The sequence below is a fragment of the Solanum tuberosum genome, unplaced genomic scaffold (assembly GCF_000226075.1).
Source record: "Solanum tuberosum cultivar DM 1-3 516 R44 unplaced genomic scaffold, SolTub_3.0 scf00020, whole genome shotgun sequence".
Lineage (NCBI taxonomy): Eukaryota > Viridiplantae > Streptophyta > Magnoliopsida > Solanales > Solanaceae > Solanum > Solanum tuberosum.
This window is the reverse complement of record NW_006238946.1, coordinates 2,194,573-2,216,877: the sequence shown is the minus strand read 5'-3', so window position 1 is coordinate 2,216,877 and position 22,305 is coordinate 2,194,573. Positions and strand designations below refer to the sequence as shown.

The window sequence follows — 22,305 nt, the reverse complement described above, 5'->3', positions numbered from 1 at the left end:
ATAAATTAATTTTAATAAAGTAATATGTACATGTATTTATATAAAAAATATCATCTTTACCTAACCTCATGCATCTCCCCAAATTATATCCAATCCAAAAAAAAAAAAAACAAGATGATTATTGTACTTGCAATTCCCCTTTCCCTACCACAAGATATTTTTCTCATCCATTATAAATATACCTTGTATGTATAGTCGATATCAAAAATTGCACCATTTAAAGGTTTTAATTGTTTGTTTTAAAGCAATAACATCATTGATAACAATAGTTGCAAATGATGAAATATTATTCTTTCTATTTTTTCAACTATTAGGATAGATTGGTTGTTTTTTATTTCTTATTCGGAGGAGTCCGTTGTCTCTCGATTAATATGGATGGGGTGACGCTTTCAACATAATTTTCTTTGTACACAAAACTCAAAACTGAGATATTTGATTAAAGATGAAACAGTCTTACTAATACATCACAAGTCACAACTCATATAGCTAATAATTAAAAGACATTGGAAATAGAGCTATAGAGAAGGTCATCTTTTGTCACTCAATTATTTTATATCTCGAAAATAATAATTCCAAAATCAATATTCTTCATTCAATGAGATAAAATAATAATGCTTAAATTATAAGTATAAATAATTACTACAAAAAAATAATTAAATCAAATAATTTCATTTATTTACTTTTTGACTTATAATTGCTACATGTCAATAAGATCGTCCTCATCGGGGACTTGGCCACCTTCCTTCACGCAAGACATTTTAGTGTCTTTTTTTGTCAAAAAGTTTTTTTTAGAAAAAATCACGCAGAAAATTACGCAATACGTGGAGAAGGAATAACTAAATTTTATTGGTATCAAATTAATAATTGCAAGGCATCATTTAACGTATATAATTCAATCATTAAATCATGTTTTTTTTTAACCCTAGGATAATTCGGAGTCGCTACCATCTCTGTCATTTGGGTGAGCACTAGGTAAACCCCCACTGTGTAATAACCTACAAATCACATCATGGATGTAAATCGCACAAGGCAAGCCCAATGCGACAAACTCAACTTAGAAGACATTGAGAGGGATCGATCTCGGATCATCCGTGTGGATGAACACCCTCCGAATCATGTTCTCAAAATGAAATGTTATTAATTTGGATATAAATAATATTGGGTGCAACTGCAGGGCCGACTCAACAACATTGGGGGCCTAAGGCAATACTTAAGAGAGGGGCCCTAATATATTTTTTTTCATCATATATACTTTTTAAAAAAATCTACTTTTCTAGCTATTTTGGATGCGAAGTCATTATGTACTGTTTTATAATCAATTTGTTTTGATAATTCCTTTACAAATGATAATATAGCTAATTCATTCAATCTCTCTTGAGACATTGTTGATCTTAAAGAATATTTAATCAATTTTAATTTCGAAAAAACATCTTTCGGCTTAGGCAATGATTACAGGAACTGCTAACATTATTCTATAAGCAATATGTGTATTTGGAAAAGAATCAAGTCTTTTATTTGATTGAATATTTTCATTAGATCATTATCTTCTACTTGTATTATTTCTCTTAACACTTTTAATTCAAAAAATAAATCTAAACCATCAATATCAGAATAACTATTACGTGTAAAAGAATGTTCAAGGTTAAGACAATATTTTTAAAATTGTCATCATCTAGTGATCTCAATATTTTACCACTAAATAAGAATCAAAAATATTTCATATGCTTCAATTGATTCAAATCTATTTTGAAGTGAAAAAATAGGTTTATCTACTCTACATATATAAAGCAATCAACTCTAAAAGATTCTTCAAGGGATTTTGTGATTTTGCTATCCATATTTTCATCAAATTGTTTCTTAAGAAATGCATGTTTATTTTCATCTCATATGCAATTTCCTTGGTAGAAATCACAACACTCATAGTACATATAATTTTTATTTTTAAAAAAAATACATATATAAGTAATTATTTTTTTAAAATGGGACCCCCAAAATATATGGGGCACCAAGCGATGGCTTTAGTGGCCGGGGTTAAGACGACCCTGGTGCAAGTAAATGTTTTTCACGCTTACCTTTATAGCACTACTAGGCATGAGTTGGGTGAGGCATATTTTGGATGTTCGAGCTTACCTTTTGTCATATTTTCTTTTTAAATCATGTCAATAATGTTTGTGCTTTGGACACATTATTTATGACTAATATATATATACAAAATATTGAAATTTGAAAACTTATATATACGGACATTATTGAACTAATAACAGAAGTTCCCCATCATGTTTATAAACTTCTTAATTTTGTCTGTTCATTTGTGTAACATCAAACCAATAAAGTTTGAAATGAAACCTAACAAAATTAACATTCAGAGAAAAATAATTTAATTAAATTGAACTAGAAATGCTATAACATGATAAGCTTTAAGAACTACAATGTTCAAGAAAACTACATGATGCACAAAAAACAAGGTCAAACGAGTAGACAATCAATCATGAGTAAAGTACTATGATAAAGCGATAAGTATTCCATTATTTTTAATCAAATGTCTAGGTTCGAGCCATTCTGTATATAAAGTTGTCTTTATTTTGTTAGGTAGCGATTTACCCTAGCCTCTGCCCCTCCCTTATTAATGTGTGGAACTTCCAAGCACAAATTCAAATACAGATATCAAACACCGTATATGGAAAAAAGAAAAAAGGAATAGACAAGGTTGAATTAGGTCCCAATGAGTTTCAAAAGTTGGGGTTACATGATTGTAATATTAGACAAAAATATAAAAGTTAGGGGGCTATTGCTATATGATGACCCCCAAAAAAATGAAGTAGCTAGAAGGGGATGTGGGGGAAGGGGGGCAAACCCTATCACTTACAACTCATGAAGAAGAGGATGATAGCTTTATGTGGGGCTTAATTTTTTTCTTACAACAAAAGTTAGAACAAAGGAATCCTTATCAAATAATGATGGTTCAAAGGCAAGTGTCATGTGCATGCAATGGACTTTAAAGCCATGAGATTCATTATGATAAAGCAATAAGAAAAGAAAAAAAATCTCATTAACTTATTTAGTTAGATAATTTGGACCACCTAACTATTGCAATTGCATGTCAATGTCCACCACTTACTCATTCATCTTATAGTTCTAGAGTTTCATATGGACCTTATCTTAGCTAATAATTAGACTATTATTCTTTTTTGTCTAAAAATAGTTTGTGAAAGTTTTGTTTTCAAAGTAAATGATGATATAAGTTGGGCTTTATCCAAATAGGCCCTATTTATTTCTAAGGTGTATGAGATGTTTAGGTCCAAAACTTCAGGCCCATCTCATGAGGAAATGTCATTGGGTATTAAATGAAACTTAATTATGTTTCAAATTTAAGCTCGCTTGAGGTAAATTGGGTATTAAACTGTGTGTTAGATTGTGGAAACTTGAAGAACAAGTTATTGCTTCGTAACAAAAATTTGGTCAGCCGAACTTCATACCAAAATGTCTCAACATAACTTCAGTAAAAAAAAATCAAAAGTTAATCTTGGCAAGCCATTATATGTTCAAGTACGATCATTATCTTTTTTGAAATTAGGTCTTTCAAGGTCATAAGTCATAACTATAGTAAAAAATGACCAACGTTTGCCCATAGCAAAGTAACAACTTCAATAAAAAGAATGTCTCAATATGGCTTTTACCAAAACAACAAAATATTTCACCCTCTTTGACTAGTTCAAAGTCCCTTCACTTCAGATTATTAATTTCTTGAACATTTTCCTTATGTCTTTTAATCTCTCTATTATTTCTCCAGTTGATCCTTGTATTGTCCTATTAATCAATTACTTTATTCTAATTCCTCTATATGCAATTAAAAAAAAGAAAGAAATGGAAATCCACTTTTTTAATTTGTCTTAATAGGTTTTTCCTTTTTGTGAAGCACTAAAATAAATCATGATAAACTTTTGTCGAGTTAATATTTTTGCCTTTTCCCCTTAAACTCCACTTTCGGTTCTGTGAAGTCACCTTAGTTAAAGTTGAATGTTGCTTAATAACCTAACTTGCAATATTCTAAAATTACTATCTCCAAAAGTAATTTCATATGCATCACTATCCATAAAATTTGATTTTGCGTGAATTAAGGAAACATCAGACTTCTAATTGATCTCACATGATAACGTTGAGGCTGACTTATAGCCAATTTGGTCAAACTTCTAAAATCAATTTATTTTGAAAAAAATGTTTTTTAAAAAATACTTTCAGCGAGTAACAGTTTGTGTTTGACAAATAGATTTAATAAACACTTTTGAGCAACAATTAGTGTTTGACTCATCTTTTTAAAAAGTACTTACGAGAAGAAAAAATACTTTTGGGGTGAAGCTAATCTTTTTTGTGTCTGAAAAACAATCTCTACTACGTCTCATAAACACTTATTTTCTTCCATAACAACTTCATCAGACACCTCACTTTTATTAAACAAACATTTGTTAAAAAAAAAACCTTTTTAACTTTTCAAAAATTTGATCAAACAGATTATTAAGTATTACTACTAAACAAGCTGATATACGAAAAATAAAAATGTCAGTGCGATTGCAGGACAAGTTCAACTTTGACCTACTCTCAAATTCAACCCGTACCATTCAGTTCCGACCATTTAAAAAAAGTTATCTTTGATTGAGTTAAACTCACAAACATGCAATCTTTTCATCCTTAATAAATACATATATTAATCCTTTACTCTAACACGAGATATTTAAATTTCCGAATCCTAAACGATTCAAAATGAACCATAATATATGAGTTTTGTTTAATTTGCTATTAGTCAAAAGATTAAAAAATATATATACTTCTAATGAGCTCAAAAACGACTTTTATAGAAAGCAGTCCCATAAATAATATGATAAATAAAATGAGGAAGGCTCTTAAAGCCAATTGAAATATTGGTTATAATTACTTATATTTTTATATTTTTTCGTTACAGCACATACTTCTTTCTCACAAGGAACTGAGACATTAATAAAGAAAAATCAATAATACAATTTAGAATACAAAAATAGAAAGATACAAAATTGAGGATCCACGTGTTATTATCCAACTTGTTCAAAGTCAAAAATCAAAGTGTAACACGTATATATAGTCAAGTGGTCCAAATCCCTCTACTACACCATCACAAATTCCATTTTTTTCAAAACCACCTGATTAGAGAAAAATAAATAAATATATATATATATATATTATACATACTTAAATAATAATCAAGTGAATTGTTGAGATTTTTTTTGGCCAAATCCATCGGTAACCCTCTAAAGTTGACACTAAATTTCACTTAGACACCTCAACTGACTGATCTTCATTTTAGACATCTCATGTAGGGTTCCATTGTGTCATTTTGACACATTTTGCTGACATGTCAAAGTGTGTGTGATACACTTAACAATAGAGCGTGAAAGACTCAATTTAGCTATTTTTTATTTTATTTTCTCTTCTTATTCATTTTTCAAGCTACCACCTGCCACCATTTTTTGAAGCTTAAACTCCTTCATTGGAGGTCGAATTTTTTATTCAAATCTATTTTCAAGTCATTTTTCCTCTTCTTTATTGTATTACTTTTCTAAATCTACAATCACCTCCCTCCACCTTTTTACTGGAGAAATGGATACCAACACTTATATTTCATATTTATTCTCGCTTTCTTTCTTCCCACAAAACAACACTAAAAAGAAAGGGAAAAACAAGAGATCCTAAATAATTTAAAAAGTTGATAATAAAAAATAAAAAAAAATTATTGGGTGTAGTAGAGAAGACAACTACCTTTCGGGGGGGTGGGGGTAAATTGATTTTCTTAGAATAATATTTTTATTTTATTTACTAAATAGATTTTAAAATAATTTTTAACTTAAAATTACACATGTAATGATTTAATTGGTTGTTTGCCACGTCATCAACGAGTGTATTACACTCTCCTTCAGCTTTTTGTTTATTGTCAAAAAGTGTCAAAAATGATATAGCAGGACCCTACATAAGGTGTCTAAAATGAATATCGTCCAGTTGAAGTGTCTAAGTGAAACTTGATGCCAACTTTAGGAGGTCACTGATGAATTTAGCTATTATTTTTATTGTTCTATATATAAAAATGAATTACTCCCTATTTGTATTAGCAGTATTGAAAATGGAAGTATTATTTTGTCGTATTTAAGACAGTTGGTACCGTCCAACCCGTTTCTCTCTCGCAATCTTCGGATCAACCTCATCAATTGCCACGTGTCCCTAAATTTGAAAAGGAAAGAATGCGACAAAAATCAAATAAAAACTCCGGCCTATCTTTGTCCAATCACAAAAAAACTAAACCGTTTCCCTTTTGTTCTCTCTCGTTTTCGTCATTTTCTTCTTAAGTCCAACTAAGCACTCACCAAAATCTTCCCCAAATTTTCTTCATTTCTCTACTCCGATCATTTTTTTCTGTTCAGAGCTTCGATCTATACAGTTCCGGCGATTTTCCGGCAGAATAAGTAATATTTATGAGTATGTTGAAGAAGCTTGTCGAGAAGGCTTCTTTTGTCAAGAAGGTCAGTCATGATCTCTCTGTCTTAACTCTTTACCTTCGTTTTTTGGATTTGTACTTTCGATTCACTTCAAATTCGAATTTCTGAGAAGTTTCAGAAATTAAAACTAATCCTGTCATTGATTTTGCATTTCCGATTTGTGTTAATCTTACTAATTTCTTCTAGTTTTCTGTTTCAATTCTAAAAGTAAATAGAACTGGATTGGTATGTTAATGTTGAAAAGAATGTTATTTTTTTAAATTTGAATCGATTGATCTCGATAGTCGTGAATCATGATGTGATCACGCAATATTACTGCTGAGCTTTAGAGTAGTAGTACTACACTTTTGATCTTAAGCGTTAAGATAAGAATATCAGTATCACCTTTTCGAGATACTGTAACAGTAACACTGCTAGTTTAAGAATTTTTTGAAATTGATACTAGTGTCCACAATATCCTCTGTATTTACAATGAAAAGATGAGGAACGAATCATTGTTTTAGGAATATGATTAAATGAAAACCGTTTCTATAATATGATCCGATGCATTTAATTATGTCTGCTACTTCATAGTTTCTATTTAAATTTGGCTAAAAAATGTGATTAACTAAAAGGTCTTGTAGAAGTTACATTATTGAAAAAGATTGTAGGATCTGTAAGAGTAAGACTGTAACAAAGAGCTGAATTAAGTTGTCTTTGTAGCATAGTGGACTGACTGAAATAATTATGACGAAAAAAGGAGCACGCAATCTTTTAAGTATCAACTACTAGAGTCAGATACTGGTCCTAATAGTGAAGGCTAAGAGTGACGCTCTTCTGCTTGCCTATGGGTGTGGCCCATCAGATATACTACTTGGTTCATCTTTGTTCGTTACGTCTCTTTAGAAATAATGATTAAGAATATTTTACTATAATTGATGTTTATTCTTAGGCATTAAAAAGTAATTTGAGGAATAAGTAATTAAAGTGTAAACTGTGAAGAAAATATTTATGATAAAAAGCTGAATAAATAGAGGGATGACCTATGAATTTAAGACAGGTGTCAAGGGACATAATATCTGTAGGAGGAAATAGATGGAAATTTATTTCTTGCCTAAATAGAAAAGTATTTTGCCAGATGCTGTCTTTAGCTCAGACTCCAGAGTCCACACGCAATTATGAACTTTCTTAAAGAGAAATGGGCCGTGGGCCCTGGGCCCATGATTGCGTTCTAAGGTCCATGGACTTAACATCTGGCAACTGTTTTTCTTTTATTTTTTGTTTGATTAACAAGGAAAAGAAAAACAGATGAACATCTTTTACTTTACTGATTATGTTTCTAATGAGACTTAAATACATCAAATGAAGATCTTTTACTTTACTAATGAATTAAGTATTAAACAGAAGATTATCTTGTGAAACCTAACTTAGACAAGTTCAGAGTTGCATTTTAGTAGTTTTTTCCCCATCATATTACTAATTAATCTTGTGTTAAGTGCAGCCTCGAGGAGATTTAGATGGTCTGAAGCCTGATGATGTAAATCCTCGGTGTGTTTTTCATTATGGCATTCCATCAGGATCTGTGCTATCGGCACATGACTCTATCCAAAAAATTGTTGCCCTTGCTACCAAGTAAGCATTTCTATAACATTTAATGTTGTATTGTATATATATCAAATTTTGATTTGATAAATTTATATATACAAATGTTGACACAAACAAAAAACTTAGTGGTTAAAGAATTTTGGTAGTGTGTTCTACCCCTACTAGTAGCACATTTAAAACGACACACACTTTACTCACTATTCCATAAGTATTTCGTCAAATTATTTTTATAACATTTAATCTGGAGGAGTCACCAACAAAAGTTGTCAAGGAGTAATAAGTAATTTTTCATTTTTAATCAGAGATAACGAATTCGAGTCGCAAAATAGGAATTTTGCTGACCTAAAAATTTGCAATAAAAAACTTTCTTTTGGTTACATAATAATTCAACGTTTTTTTAAGAATTTGTGATGGCAATTAAAATTTGGTATAAATAGTCCACATCACTAAACTAGAATATTAAATGGAAGGGGAAGGTCATGACCTCATCCATACAATTGCTATTCTATTTCTATCTCATTCCGTCTAGGAAAAAAAAATCCCCAGCACGAACAATTCCTTCTTGGATATTCCTTTGTTGATTATGATGCCATTGAAGTATCCTCAAGCATTGATTACCAATAAACCCTTCTTCTTCGCTTTCTACCACTAATTTCCACACCAAGAAAATCAACATATATTTACAATGTTGATGAGCACAGTCTTCAACTCCATTGAACCCTTTCATCTCAAAATCTCTTCTTTTTTCCCAATTTCACTTTCCACTAATGTTACTGTATCCTTCAAACCCAATTCCCCAATCGCCGCCCCTCGTAGACCCATTAAATGGCACATCAGTGCTTGTGCAGCTGGTCAAGAAATCGACATGGAAAGAACCAAACAAGGATTATACACAGCAAAACCCAAGAAAGTTGTAATCTTGTGGGACTTAGACAACAAACCACCACGAGGCCCACCCTACGAGGCAGCCATGTCGCTGAAAAGGGTAGCGCAATGTTTTGGCGAAGTTGTGGATATGTCCGCATATGCTAATCGTCATGCTTTCATCCATCTTCCTCAGTGGGTTGTTGAAGAAAGGCGTGAAAGACGACATCTTGATGTTCTTGAACGTAAAGGGGTTGTAACCCCATCCGAACTTTACATATGTTCTGTCTGTGGACGAAAATGTAAGACCCATATGGATTTAAAGAAGCATTTTAAGCAGTTACATGAAAGGGAAAGGGAAAAAAAACTTAGTCGTATGAGGTCATTAAAAGGCAAGAAAAGACAGAGATTTAAAGAGAGGTTTGTTGATGGTAATTATAAGTATATAGAGGCTGCTAAGAGTTTGATAACACCTAAAGTGGGTTATGGTTTAGCATCTGAGTTGAGGAGAGCTGGGGTTTATGTAAAGACTGTGGCAGATAAGCCACAGGCAGCAGATTGGGCATTGAAAAAGCAAATGCAGCACTCAATGAGTAGAGGGATAGATTGGCTGTTTTTGATTTCTGATGATTCAGATTTTTGTGATATGTTGAGGAGAGCAAAGGAAGCAAATTTGGGAACAGTAGTAGTTGGGGATTGGGACAGGGCATTGGGGAGGCATGCTGATTTATGGGTTCCATGGAATGGGGTAGAAAATGGAGAGATAACAGAGAAGGATTTAGTGTTAAAGAGTGAGAGGAGGAGGGAGTCTTGGGATAGAAGTAATGCACAGTTCTCTGTAAGTGAGTTCAATGGTGGGATAAGAGAGGAGGGTACTAGTTTAGGAAGTTTGATGGATGACATTGTTGAGAAGTTGGAGTCTTCTGGCACAAGGATTTCAGCTTTCTCCGAAGGCGAGGAGGATGAAGAAGTTGAAGAACTGGATGAGGAGGACTGGCTTCGAGCAAGATTAGATCAACGAAGTGATGACGAATATAATACAGAGGACTCCATAGTCAGCGACGAAGAGGAGGGGGACTACTTATTGGACAGTGAGGACGAAGATACAGGCGAGATTTTATAAAGTGATGACGAAAGCAATAAGAGAAAGAACAGTTTGCCATTGGTTTTGTCAAAAGATTTGTACGAATTGATTGAGATAGAGCATGTGCTCTGTGAAAATGAGGTTTAATGAAAGGTGGCTAAAGCAATTTGACATATTGGTCGAGTTTGTCTTTGTCAGTTAAGCTATCTTAGATTATGTGAGGTAACACAGATGTATCTGACCTTTGATAATGAAAATATTGCTTTGAAAGTTTACAGTGGTTTTATTCTTTTCACAAAATTTCTACTAGGTCATGATGTGCTTCTTAGCTTAGGGGAAACATTGTCACATATTTGAATATATTACACGGCTAATTCCATTTTTGGGATTCCATTCAAATTTCATTTGGAGCTCTGGATTATCTTTGATATTACCATCTGTTATATCTCTTTGATATATGTGTTAATATTAGCTGTTTGGAGTCGCTCTTTCGAACCTGTTTTACCTACTCTTTTTTTGAGACAGTCAAGTTTCAGTTCACGTGAGTTCTTCTAGATATTAGATGCGGAAATTTCTGCTGCCTTCAGTTCTGCTCTGTGGTTTGGTGGATAAAAATGCCAGATAAATGAGTGAATGGGGCAGTCGTTTTAAGTAATTGAATTATTTGCTTTTCTCATTTCTATTGAACTAACTGTTGCTGACAATGTCAATATATATCCTCAGTTTTGAGTGAAAAAATTGCGTAATGATATCATCAATTGCTACTTGTTGAGAGAAGTAATAGAAAAGAAAGAATAGTTAATAAGTTGTCATGCTCCATGGTATTGTCAATAAAACTGAGGATAAAAGGAGCAGTTAGTGAAGATGTTTCTGATAGCATATGCCAAAGAACAATCTAATGGAGTACGACACCGGTGTTTATTTGTAGAAATGAGAGAATACATAGTTGAGATCCACTTAACAATATGCATCAGTTTGCACTGAAGGGCTTATGTTTTTCTTTCGTGGATAGGAATAAACACTAAATATCTTGACAAGCTGCAAGATACTTTATATTTCTGTATAATTATGTTTTTCTAAAATGAGGTTTGTGGAGTGCAAGTTATGAATGGTTTTGAGGAGGGATGTTTGCTAAATCTGAAAGCAAATTAGATATGTTAATGTTGAAGTCCTATTGGAGAAGTATCTATTGCAATTTGAAAATGCTCATCTAGGCTTCCATTGGCACATTTTAACTTGTAAGATGAAACTTGCAGTCATGATATAAAGCCAAAAGAAGATGGAAAGTTAAGTTGCCTTTTTGTTTTCTTTGTTGAAAATTGAATTGGATCTTTTTTGCTAGTTTGGATGAAGATTCATGTTTAATTTAAGAGAAAGTTGTAGAAAAGAATGCTTTTGTAGCTTAACTGTTAATTTCAGTATGACTTTTGACAATGTAAGGTGCAGGTAATTTGGACACTAAGGGGTCATTTGGTAGGATGTATTATAGAAAACAATATATGTATTAGCCTTGGTATTATTTAATACCTTGTTTGGTACATAGCAAGCTTTGGTATTAGCATTACCAGGGTTATTGATACATGGATAAGCATGGTTAAAAACAGAACTACCCTTAATACACCAAACCAAACTATTCTTTCGATAATTTTTAGAATCTAATGTAGGGGATGACAAAACAAGGATATGCTTAATGTACTTGATTATCTACTGAAGTGCTGCTTTATATAAAAATCAATGATAGATCATATCAGCAGTTTGCTTAAACAGTTCCAAGGAAGCTGCTGGCTGCATATGCATCAAGGTTTTTGATTTAATGAAGTTAGCTATTCAACCTTCTTTATATCATGCCAGAAGCTTCCTCTTTCATTATCTCTAGTCTCCAGAGCCATTGCCAATATGATCTCTTTCTTCTGTTCCAGAGATACAGGAGTCTTCTATTCTCATCATCTGCTCTACTAACTAATTAAAGTGGTTTGATTGTGCTTCTAAATCATGCTGATATGATTCTCTTAGACAGTGCAGTAGGTGGATCTAGAGAACCAAAAAGTAGATAATGAGATGCAATAAAGAAAAGATGGAATGCATGTTGTGCCTTGGATGTGAACAGGCTATCTATTTACTAAACTCAAGAATCAGATGGCAAGGAATACTTGGTAGATAGCTGACCTGTTTTTTCCATTACATCCCACAGTTAGGTTCCTTTGGCTATCTAACTTACCAACGGGGCACAATTTATGGGGTTTGTCATAGCCCCTTGCCCTCACATTCGTGGCAAGGAGGTGTATTAGCCACTATACTGCTAGGCGGTAGTCTAGTGTCGAAGGATTGGAGTGACAACTTTTCACATCTATTTTTCATCAAGGTGTCAATTGGTCCTTTTAAAGGGGAGATTAATGCTCATGAGAAAATGTTTTCCAGTGACACTAATAAAAATCAATCCTGTAGGCCCACGATTCGAGGTATTGAAATAATCAAGTTTGTGTTAATATGTAGAGATGGACGGATCAAATTATTTGGGAAAGATAGCACGCAAGCTCTGTTGGTATCATCAGAGACGGTGTCAAGCAAATTTTTGCAGGTATGCATCTTCTGAATCCTGCAAAGAATTTTCTTCATTGAAATAGGCGCTAATACCATGATCATGCATCTTATAAGACTGATCTTTGATGAAAATGCTAAGTTGCTAATTTATGCTTATTTATTGTTTTGGTCTTGCAGTTTATGGAGAACCAAGGCCTCCTCATTAACATAAACTCCAATAACCAAATAGAGGCAAGTTATTTGATGAAGCTCCTTTAGCATACAGATACACTACAAGCAGTACTATTGTAATTTCTAGTACGAGTTTCCATTATTCCAACTCAAAAGTTCAACTTTCTAGGCTAGACATCCCTGCATGCGTGTGGCATAGCTGTGTGGTGGGACTAATAATTTGATTACTTGGTCATCATTAGGTCTGGGATGTAGAACAAAGGTATTTGTGTAATGTTCATGACTTCGACCGGGATATCACATCTTTTACACTCATACAGCACACTCCCTACCTGTAAGTGCGTCTAAGGTACATCTAGGTTAAGCTGATTTGTACGCGAAGAAGATGTGAACCAGCTATTGATTGTGCTGTCCACAGGTATCTTGGAGACTTGTCAGGACATGTTTCAGTTATGAAGGTTGTTAAAGAACCCTGTAATATAGAGAAAATGAAATATTGTATCCCTCTTTCAGCATCTCATGGTGAGACCAAATCCTCTTTACACCTGTTGCTTATTCGTTGTTCATTTTTCTCTGATGCTTAAATTCTACTGTTCTTTACTCATGACATAAAGTTGCTTGAGAGGTTCTCATATTGTTTGTGATCATTAATGCGCGTAGCATGGTTCAGGGGTTTGTGAATGAATTTACACATGTAATGTTTAAATTTATTTGTTTCAAAATATATGAGACTTCTAGTGTACCACAGTGTTTGTATTCAGAAACATCTAACTGTTGATTGAAGTTGACCTCAGGAACAACGGAAAAACTTTTTATAGCTAATTCAAAGGTTATTCCCCGAAAATAGAAAAGAAATATAAGAGAACTATTAAACAGATGGTTCAGTCATTATTCCATACATAGATCCTCAATACATACTACCCCATGTTGGCCTGACAACACGATCCTGATTCAGGCCTATCAAATGAAGTTTCAGGGGATGCTGCTGTAGCCCATATACTACCTCAACCTGCTGCAGAAACTAAGAGGTAACTTTTATGCTATTTTTCTCAGTTTCTAAAGACCAGATAAAATAATTCCATCTGGTACGTATTCTGGCACAAGCTAGTGCTTCTTTTAATTCAATAAAATTTGTACTTATCTATCTTTCAATCAATGTCACCTAAAAGAATATAAGAGGTAAACCAGTTTTTAAAAAAAATAAAAAAATATAAGAGGTAAACTTTGTTCTTATCAATAGTTCCCTCTCTTCTTTGCTGGAGCTTTTTGTTTCATAACTCTTACTGTAAGATGGTCTACCGGAAACAGTCTCTCTCCCCCACAAGGGTAGGGGTAACGTCTGTGTACATCCTACCCTCCCCAGATCCCTCTTGTGGGTCTACACTGGGTTTGTTGTTGTTGTTCTTAACTCTTACTGTAACAGAAATTCTGCTGCTGTGAATAAAGTTACTAGTACCCAAAATCTGATTATAATTGATAGAAACTCTAAAATTTGGAGGTTACTACCCGGCATAATAATTTAATCCATGCATATCCAGATGTTACAAAAGTAGGATCAGAAGTTCTTTTTGTGAAATGTAGGGTTTATTTGAGCTTATTAAAGTTATGCTTACCAGGCATGAAATGAGGCACTACTGATAACTTTATTTGTTGAATTGCCCTCATACAATATTATGTTACAACTGAATGTTCTTTTACACACCAAAGGTTTATTATTATTTTGATCATTATGTGGTGATAACTACGTTAGTATAACCATTGTGAAAAAAACTTTATTTGATGCAGGGTGGCTATTGTTTACAAAGATGGTGTTATAACACTATGGTCAATTCGTGAAAGTAAAGCAATCTTTATAACCGGGGGGAGTCCTCTGCAATCTATGGGTCACGAGACAAAAAAAGCAACCACAGCATGTTGGTGCTGTCCTTATGGAAGTAAACTAGTTGTTGGATACAGCAACGGAGAGATATTCATCTGGAGTATTCCAGCTACTTCAAATTCAAGCATAGATCAAGAACTTGAGGAATTGCCTAGTGGAACTCAAAGTGCCCCAATTTGTAAACTGAATCTTGGATATAAGTTAGACAAAATCCCTATAGCAAAATTAATATGGGCCTATGCAGAAGGTAAAGCAAGTCGATTATATGCTATGGGCTCCCCCGATTGTCAAGCAGCAAACTTGCTACAGGTTACTTTTTATTTTTTGGCTACTTATATGTGTGTGTATTTTATTCTGTAACTTTGCTTTTCTCGATGAATTCAGAGTTCAGACTCCAGTCCTCTTATATAGCTTCTATTTATCTTAGGCACTGTTAGTATATTATTGTTGAAAATCACTCGCCACGTAATTTTCTTTTTTAATCTGTTGACAATTAGTTATGCATTAGTCTTGGTTTTTCTCATGTTATTTTTAAGAGTAGTTGCAAAATAAGGCTTTTATTAGAACAACATTAAGTTGGTTTTCTGTATTGGATTGTTCTCCTATTTTCATACATTAGGCCTGCTTTCAATTGAAGTCGTATGATTTGTCATTTGGCAGGTAGTTCTGCTAAATGAACACACTGAATCTCGCACAATTAAGTTGGGACTTCACCCTCCTGAGTCTTGTTTGGACATGGAGATTATCTCAAGCTTCCCCACATTGAGAAAGAACATTAACAATTCATTACTTTTGGTATCAAAGTCTGGCCAAATTTACACATATGATGATTCTTTAATTGAAAGGTACCTAATACAGTACCAGTCTAGGTCACCACCATCACTTCCAAGGGAAGTGACGGTGAAGCTCCCACTTGTTGATTCAAGCATCACCATTGCAAAATTCGTAGTGAACAATCCTTACATGTTTTCCATGGATCAGGTGTGTAAACTTTTCTTGATTTGATACATTTTACTTCTACAATTGTTCTTTTTTAATGCTATAATTAACGGCATACTTTTTCTGGTAATGCAGGACTATAGTAGTCTGATAAAAGATAGCATACCTCTTTTTCCATTTGAGAGAGGACAGAAAGATGGAACTGGATCAAATTCAACTCGATTTTCTAAGGCCAAGAATGTATTCTTAAGTGGTCACAGTAATGGAGCCATAAACTTATGGGATGTCACGTGCCCAAATCCACTTCCTATTGTGTCAATAACTCAGCAGGTAATCTTGAAATCCATTTTCTCTTTCTTGTTAGTCAACCACGACTTGTCAAACAACCATGTCACAGCGGAACCATTACTTATATTTGATAGGTTACAAAGGTGTCTCTGTCAGGAAAAGTAACATGCATTCTTCTGTTTTCTAGTCATGAAAAAGCATGTTTAATGTCTCATCAACAGCCTTACTTTTTTCAGTCAGATATGCAAACAGTTAGTAGAAAGATTAGCAATTTACAATCAATTCAATAATGTGAGCCTATCCATCAATGTTTAGCTTCTTCTGTTTATTGCCTTCCAAATTTACTGTAACTTCTACTCTGCAGAGTGAGGACAACCTATCCTTAAGTGGTGTACCCTTAACGGCATTGTATCTTACCTCTGACTTACATATCCTCATTTCTGGTGATCAAAGTGGAACGGTAAACTGTCTATAATGGATTTACCAAAATGAAGAAAGTTTCTGCATTCTGAGGGTCTTAATTCTTGTATACTTGTCGTGCAGGTACGTATCTATAAGTTCAAAAGTGAGTTTTTTGCCCCAGATACTAGTTTTCTATCCTTTCAAGGTATGCAGCATGAATGTCAGGAAAACTTTGAGAATTTGATCTTAGATCTTATATTATTAATGGTTTTGCTCTGTTAAAACATAAATGTATCCCTTTCTTTGTTTTATGGAAGCAAATGTTTCAAGAATCAGCAAAAAGAATGAATTGCTGACTTATTCACCCAACTCCAGTAGGTTCAAAGAAAGGAAGCAACCCAATCCAGAGCATTAAGCTTGTTAAAGTTAATGGAGCTGTACTTTCTATAAGTACCAGTGAGGATTCTAAGTATTTTGCTGTTGGTTCTGACCAAGGATATGTAAGCTTCTGCTTCTATTTTTCCTCCTGCTATACATCATTCATTTTATTCCTTTAGGTTTTCAAGCACTTCAGTACTGCACCCTTCTCCTTCCAACACAAATGTTGGTCTCAATCATTTGGGAATAATGCCGCTACAGTAAGTTTGTAGGATATGTGCAGAACTTGAACTGTATATCTCAGAATTTTTTGTTAAATGTTATTGTTAATTCTGTTTAATATGGTGGTTCTCTAGTAAGAAGGAGCCTGGAAAGCAGCTTGGTTTTACACACACATTTTATAAGGCTCTAGTAACTCTGAGTTTCTAATGAGTACCGTAACTGAATTTATTCGGACCCTTGAGATACAAAGTTCCCAGTGACCTGTTTTCCTGTGATTGTATAAGGGGGAGTATGTGACATAGTGAAGATGCTTTTCAAGTCGACTGTTTATATTAAAAGATTGAGTATTTGAAATCCCATAATTTGTGGTATGCAGGTGGTATTAATTGATTCTGACAGCAAGACCATACTGTATCAAACACATATTGCCAGTGAACTCTGTGCAGGTGTCATCTCTATGCAGTTCAACACGTGTAGCTTGCATGGATTCGACAAGAATATCTTAGTGGTAGCGACTAAGGATTCATCAATCTTGGCCCTTGAGACAGAAACAGGAAATATACTAAGCCCTTCCAGTGTTCATCCAAAGAAACCTTCCAGAGCTTTATTTATGCAGATTTTGGGTATTTCACCATTATTTATAGAATCTGTTAATTTCTCGGAAAAGCTTCTCATGAACGCTTAAAACTAACAAACATTCATGTATTTTCCTTTTCTCTACATTTGGTGCAGATGGACAAGAAATGTCTGGTCGAGGATTAAGCATTTTAGATGGTATAGACATGATTAAGGGGAATTCGGATAATATTGCATCAAAGCAACCATTAGGATTGATTTGTTCTGAAAAAGCTGTGTATGTCTATTCCTTATTGCATATTATTCAGGTATGTGTCTATTTGTCTTGTTTGTGCTAATATAAAACTAGCGCACTATCCATCTCACCGTGTGTTCTATTTGCTTGATATATACAGGGTATTAAGAAAGTATACTACAAAAAGAAGTTTCATTCCTCTCTGTGTTGCTGGGCATCAACATTTGACACACCTGAGGCCGGCCTTATGCTTCTCTTCTCGAATGGAAAGATTGAGATTAGGTGATGTTTCTTCTATTGTGTAACCAAATATATATGAGAATTATTCTGCTCGGTAATATTATCATGAACTACTCCTTTATTGTTGATTCTCTCATGGATCATACAAGTTTTTACTGGCTTAGAAATGTGTAGTCTCGGTTCTAGTTCAAAAGCATACTACGGCATACTAGATACTAGATATCTAAACCATTGATCTTGTCTCGGGAACAAGAATACAATTTTTGAAAACATGTAGATTTTGCCTCTTCAAAAGAGAGCTTATTAGTTTGTGTTTCTATCATATCCTTTTCTGAAGTTCTGTAGGGTAAGCCACAAAGTGCATTTAAATGTAAAATATGAGTGCCACTAGAGACTTACCTCGTCGAGACTTAGAGGTAAGCTCTACAAAGTAGTGGTTAGACTGACTATGTTATATGGGGTGGAGTGTGTAACGAAGATAAGGATGTTGAAATGGATGTCTGGGCATACCAGGAGAGAGAAGATTAGGAATGATGACATTGGGGCCAAGGTGGGAGTGGCTCCCATGGAGGATAAGATGCAGGAAGTGAGGTTGAGGTGGTTCCGGCATGTGTAGAGAAGATGTGCAGATGACTCGGTAAGGAGGTGCAAGAGGTTGGCCGTACTGAGGTTGAGGAGGGGTAGATGTAGGCCTAAGAAGTATCGGAGTGAGGTGATTAAGCAGGACATGGTACAACTTCATCTCACCGTGGACATGACCCTTGAAAGGAAGGTGTGGAGGTCGATAATTAGGGTAGAAGGTTTGTAGGTAGTCGGGCGTATTGCTATCCCATTCCCAGAGTATTAGTATTATTCTTGTATTTCTTTAGCCTCGATTATTGTACTATCTTGTTGTTGTTTCTGCTTGTTGCTACTGCTTTCTTTTACATCTTTCCTTGAGTCGAGGGTCTATCAAAAACATATCTATACCTTCTCAAGGTAGAGATAAGGTCTGCGTACACTCATGAGATTAGACTGGGTTTGTTGTGAGTGCACACTAGAAGCTTGTGATGTCTAAATTGCACTTGTTGTTTTTCTCCCTCAGTTCCTTAGTTATATGTTTTCACTGAAGGGGGGAAAAATTATATACATCCTGCTGAATTTATTCTGTAAAACTTCAGGTCTCTTCCAGAGTTGTCCCTTCTAAAGGAAACTTCAGTTAGAGGCCTCGTACTTTCGCCGCCGAAGGTAAACGCCATAGCTGACCATTCAGTATGCGCGTCAAAAACTGGTGAACTCATAGTGGTATTGCACCGACACTTTAGGCTTCTTCTTTTTTTATGAGGTTTATATACCTTAAGTTCTAACTTAAACTCAAAAAATTATTTATGTCTAGGTTGACAGGGATCAAGAAATGTTCTTCGTCTCAGTTTCCTTGCAAAATGACTCCTTCAGGTGACAAATGTTTCAGCAACCAAATCTTTTTTTTCTCATTTGACAGCCTACTTTCTTTTTGGCTTATTCCTGTAAAGGAATAATCGAACATAATTGCATCCCCCACCTCCTTCACTTCCCACTGAGAATTCAATTATTTTATAAGAAATAAGTATCGCCTGCAATTCATAGTATTGCTGCATGATAGGTTCCTGGACTTTGCTTCCCATGTTTACGATAGAGATCTAGTGGTTGAACCAGGGAAGATCTCTGCACCCATCATCCAAAAAGAAAAAAAAAAGGTTGGGGTTCTCCTAACTCTGAAATTTTAAGTTAACCTTCAGTTCATTATTAAATAATTTCTTTGACTTTCTTGACTATAGGGAATTTTTGGATCTGTTTTCAAAGATGCCAAGGGAAATAAAGCAAACAATGTGCCTGACGCCGAAGTTGAAAATGCAAGAGTAAGTATTGAAGAGATGTCTGCAATATTTTCAGCTGACAACTTTCCATCACTCACACACAGTGAAGAGAAGTTAAGCAGGAACGAAAAGGATGCTGACTTGGATATAGGTATTGTTTATCGCTTGTAATGGTTGTCCGCTACTTCATCATTCACTTCTTCCATTGAACTGAATACCTGGCAACGACATGATAAGGGCCTGCATAATGCTCTTCTCAGACTAAACTGAAAATCAGACGCAGAAGAAAGTGGAAGTGGGAACAGTAAAGAAATAACAACCTAAAAGAGTTACAATTTATGAACTGTTTTTCATATTTTCATGAAAAGTTCTGGTTGATAAAAGTTTGGAGAGCATTACATTATAGAGTTGCTCATAGTTTTCCCTTCAAGAAGATCTTTTTTGCTTTTTCAAACTATACAACTACCTGCTGCTAACTTTCTGTTTTCCCTCAAAGATGACATTGAAATTGAAGATCCAGAAGAGAAACAGAAGGGAAATCCAATGGTAGCAGTACTCAACAAGCAGAACCTTACAAATACATTTCAGGCTCTGAAAGGTAAGTTATTAGAGTGAAGAAGTTGATAGTTATCGGCACTCTTAGCTTTCTGCAGTGCAATGATAATGCAGTCTCACCGTCTCACGAGTCTACATTTATTAGTTTTAGGTTTTCCCATCGATCTTTTATCTGCCTTTTTTTAATATGCTTAGAAGTGTTATCAACACTTTCAGCTTTCAACTAAATAATATTAATGCTGTCTCACGAATCTCCATTCACCAGTTGTTCAGTTTTCCCATCTTCTTTTAGATGGCTTTTCTACTACACTTAATAACGGCGCTGAATGACCAGTAGTTCTATATCATTTTTCATTTAGAAATCATTGCTCTTCTTTTTACAGGAAAGTTTATGCCCATGAAGGTCAAAAACAATAAAGCCCCGATAAATGATGCACCACAAGATGGCAAGGCAGATACTGTTGGTCAAATTAAGAAAAGATATGGCTATACTGCTTCAGCTGTAAGTTCTCTTTCCTGCATTCACAGTCTATTTGGCTCAGGGAAGGGGAAGCAAGGGCATTAAATGTGTTTTGTCTAATTGAAAATAGAAGTGAAAAAAATGTATTTGTTGAGAAATAAACAACGTTTATCACTTGACGTACCTTTAACTTCCCAACTGTTGGGGCAGTAAGCCAGTAACCCCCAACGATCATCCTTATTTCAACTATTTTAGTAATTTGACTGAGATGTTGGCAAGCTAACAATGTAAGTAAATTTTCCTACAATGATTGCAGGAACCCAGTGCTGCAGAGGCAGCAAAGTCAAAGCTCAGTGAAAATCTGAAGAAGTTGCAGGTACTATATGGTGACTCTCATTACTCATGGTGGACATATTTTCAAAACTATGTTTACCCTACATGATTTTTTATGGCGAAAGGGAATATTGCTTATAAGGCTGCTTCTCTATGTTTTAACTTATCTAATATAGAAGAAAGCAGAACAGAGAAGGTACTGAAGTTTTGTGAATTTCTATGTGCAGGGCATCAACATTAGAAGTGCTGAGATGCAGGACCAAGCCAAGTCATTTTCTTCCATGGCTAAAGAGGTGTTGCGATTTTCTGGAAATGACGAAGCAAATTCGTGATTGCTTCACCCCTCACAAAAATGTTTTGCTTGAAATGTATAGTAAATTACAATTGAGTATTATTCTGGATATTACCTATTTATTCCTTTCTATGAGACTTGGAGTTTGAGATTTTCTTTTCTTCTTTCTTCTATTTATTATATGTAAATGGCACACAACGTTTGATATGATTCGTTCACAGAGATGACAGTTGTTAGGAGGGTAGACAGTGTTTCCCAGTATGAAGTTATGTTGATGCCTCCTATGTAAATTGAAGGTTATTAATGTATTCGTATTTGCAGCTCAATACAATCTGATATCCATATTATTGAAGACTTATATGCATTTAGAAGAACTTGCATCTGATTTCATGTTTGAATTGCTGTAGTTCACTATTTTCAGTGGGATAGTGAAAGGTGATCAACACCAGTATGGCAAGAAGGCGAAAGCAGAATCATTCACTCCCTCTAGGCTCTTTCTCAAGTTTGCAGCAAATGGAGTGCCTCTTAGACATGTCTATTCAATCCCCATGTAAAATGGGAAGAGAGATCTGTTTGTGTTGAGAAAAAGGGAGGACTGTAAGAGAATTACATATTTGTATACAAGTCTTGGACATGCCAGTATGGATGCAGATTTAGTTTAACGATACAGGGACTGAGGCTTCTAAGAAATTGTTTTATTGAAGATGTCATTTTCTTTCCCTCGATAATTTGGATGGACTCGATATTCAATTAATACACCAACTAGATGAACATTTGTCATCATATTGGAGAGAAGACTAGAATACGAATAATTGGTCCACTGAGAAGGGTACGATAAGGAAATGGTCCAATATGCCAAAAGGAACGACTATACAAGCAACAATAGACACTTGAACCACTGCACAAGAA

General features: G+C 34.5%; 2 protein-coding genes across 5 annotated transcripts; both read left to right on the top strand.

The window, feature by feature from the left end:
• The first annotated feature begins 6,312 nt into the window (after positions 1 to 6,312).
• LOC102595164 (uncharacterized) lies at positions 6,313 to 21,743 on the top strand. 4 transcript variants are annotated; one of them, XM_006340779.2, is made up of 24 exons: positions 6,313 to 6,542; positions 7,999 to 8,129; positions 12,544 to 12,628; positions 12,769 to 12,822; positions 13,005 to 13,096; positions 13,181 to 13,284; positions 13,733 to 13,790; positions 14,548 to 14,950; positions 15,302 to 15,622; positions 15,716 to 15,910; positions 16,233 to 16,328; positions 16,412 to 16,475; positions 16,646 to 16,770; positions 17,247 to 17,493; positions 17,603 to 17,754; positions 17,842 to 17,963; positions 19,082 to 19,205; positions 19,297 to 19,355; positions 19,543 to 19,636; positions 19,718 to 19,907; positions 20,253 to 20,354; positions 20,695 to 20,813; positions 21,088 to 21,147; positions 21,332 to 21,743. In XM_006340779.2, exons 1-24 carry the CDS (start codon positions 6,495 to 6,497, stop codon positions 21,434 to 21,436), a joined length of 3,150 nt encoding a protein of 1,049 aa, XP_006340841.1. In that variant the 5' UTR covers positions 6,313 to 6,494; the 3' UTR covers positions 21,437 to 21,743. The 4 variants fall into 4 exon arrangements, with proteins under 4 accessions (XP_006340841.1, XP_006340840.1, XP_006340839.1 ...); XM_006340778.2 differs by having other exon boundaries at positions 13,718 to 13,790; positions 16,649 to 16,770; XM_006340777.2 differs by having other exon boundaries at positions 13,718 to 13,790.
• On the top strand, positions 8,532 to 10,454 carry LOC102594826 (uncharacterized). The gene has a single exon (XM_006340776.2). The coding sequence runs from the start codon at positions 8,788 to 8,790 to the stop codon at positions 10,087 to 10,089; it is 1,302 nt and encodes a 433-aa protein (XP_006340838.1). The 5' UTR covers positions 8,532 to 8,787; the 3' UTR covers positions 10,090 to 10,454.
• Positions 21,744 to 22,305: the final 562 nt, after the last annotated feature.

What these genes read in the sequence shown, in the direction of transcription:
- LOC102594826 (XM_006340776.2), top strand. Translation starts at nt 8,788, where the DNA reads ATGTTGATGAGCACAGTCTTCAACTCCATTGAACCCTTTCATCTCAAA.
- LOC102595164 (XM_006340777.2), top strand. Translation starts at nt 6,495, where the DNA reads ATGAGTATGTTGAAGAAGCTTGTCGAGAAGGCTTCTTTTGTCAAGAAG. An exon ending in TTGGTTCTGACCAAGGATAT is followed by an intron (nt 16,771 to 17,246) that starts GTAAGCTTCTGC and finishes TGTGGTATGCAG; the next exon opens with GTGGTATTAATTGATTCTGA. An exon ending in AATGGAAAGATTGAGATTAG is followed by an intron (nt 17,964 to 19,081) that starts GTGATGTTTCTT and finishes GTAAAACTTCAG; the next exon opens with GTCTCTTCCAGAGTTGTCCC.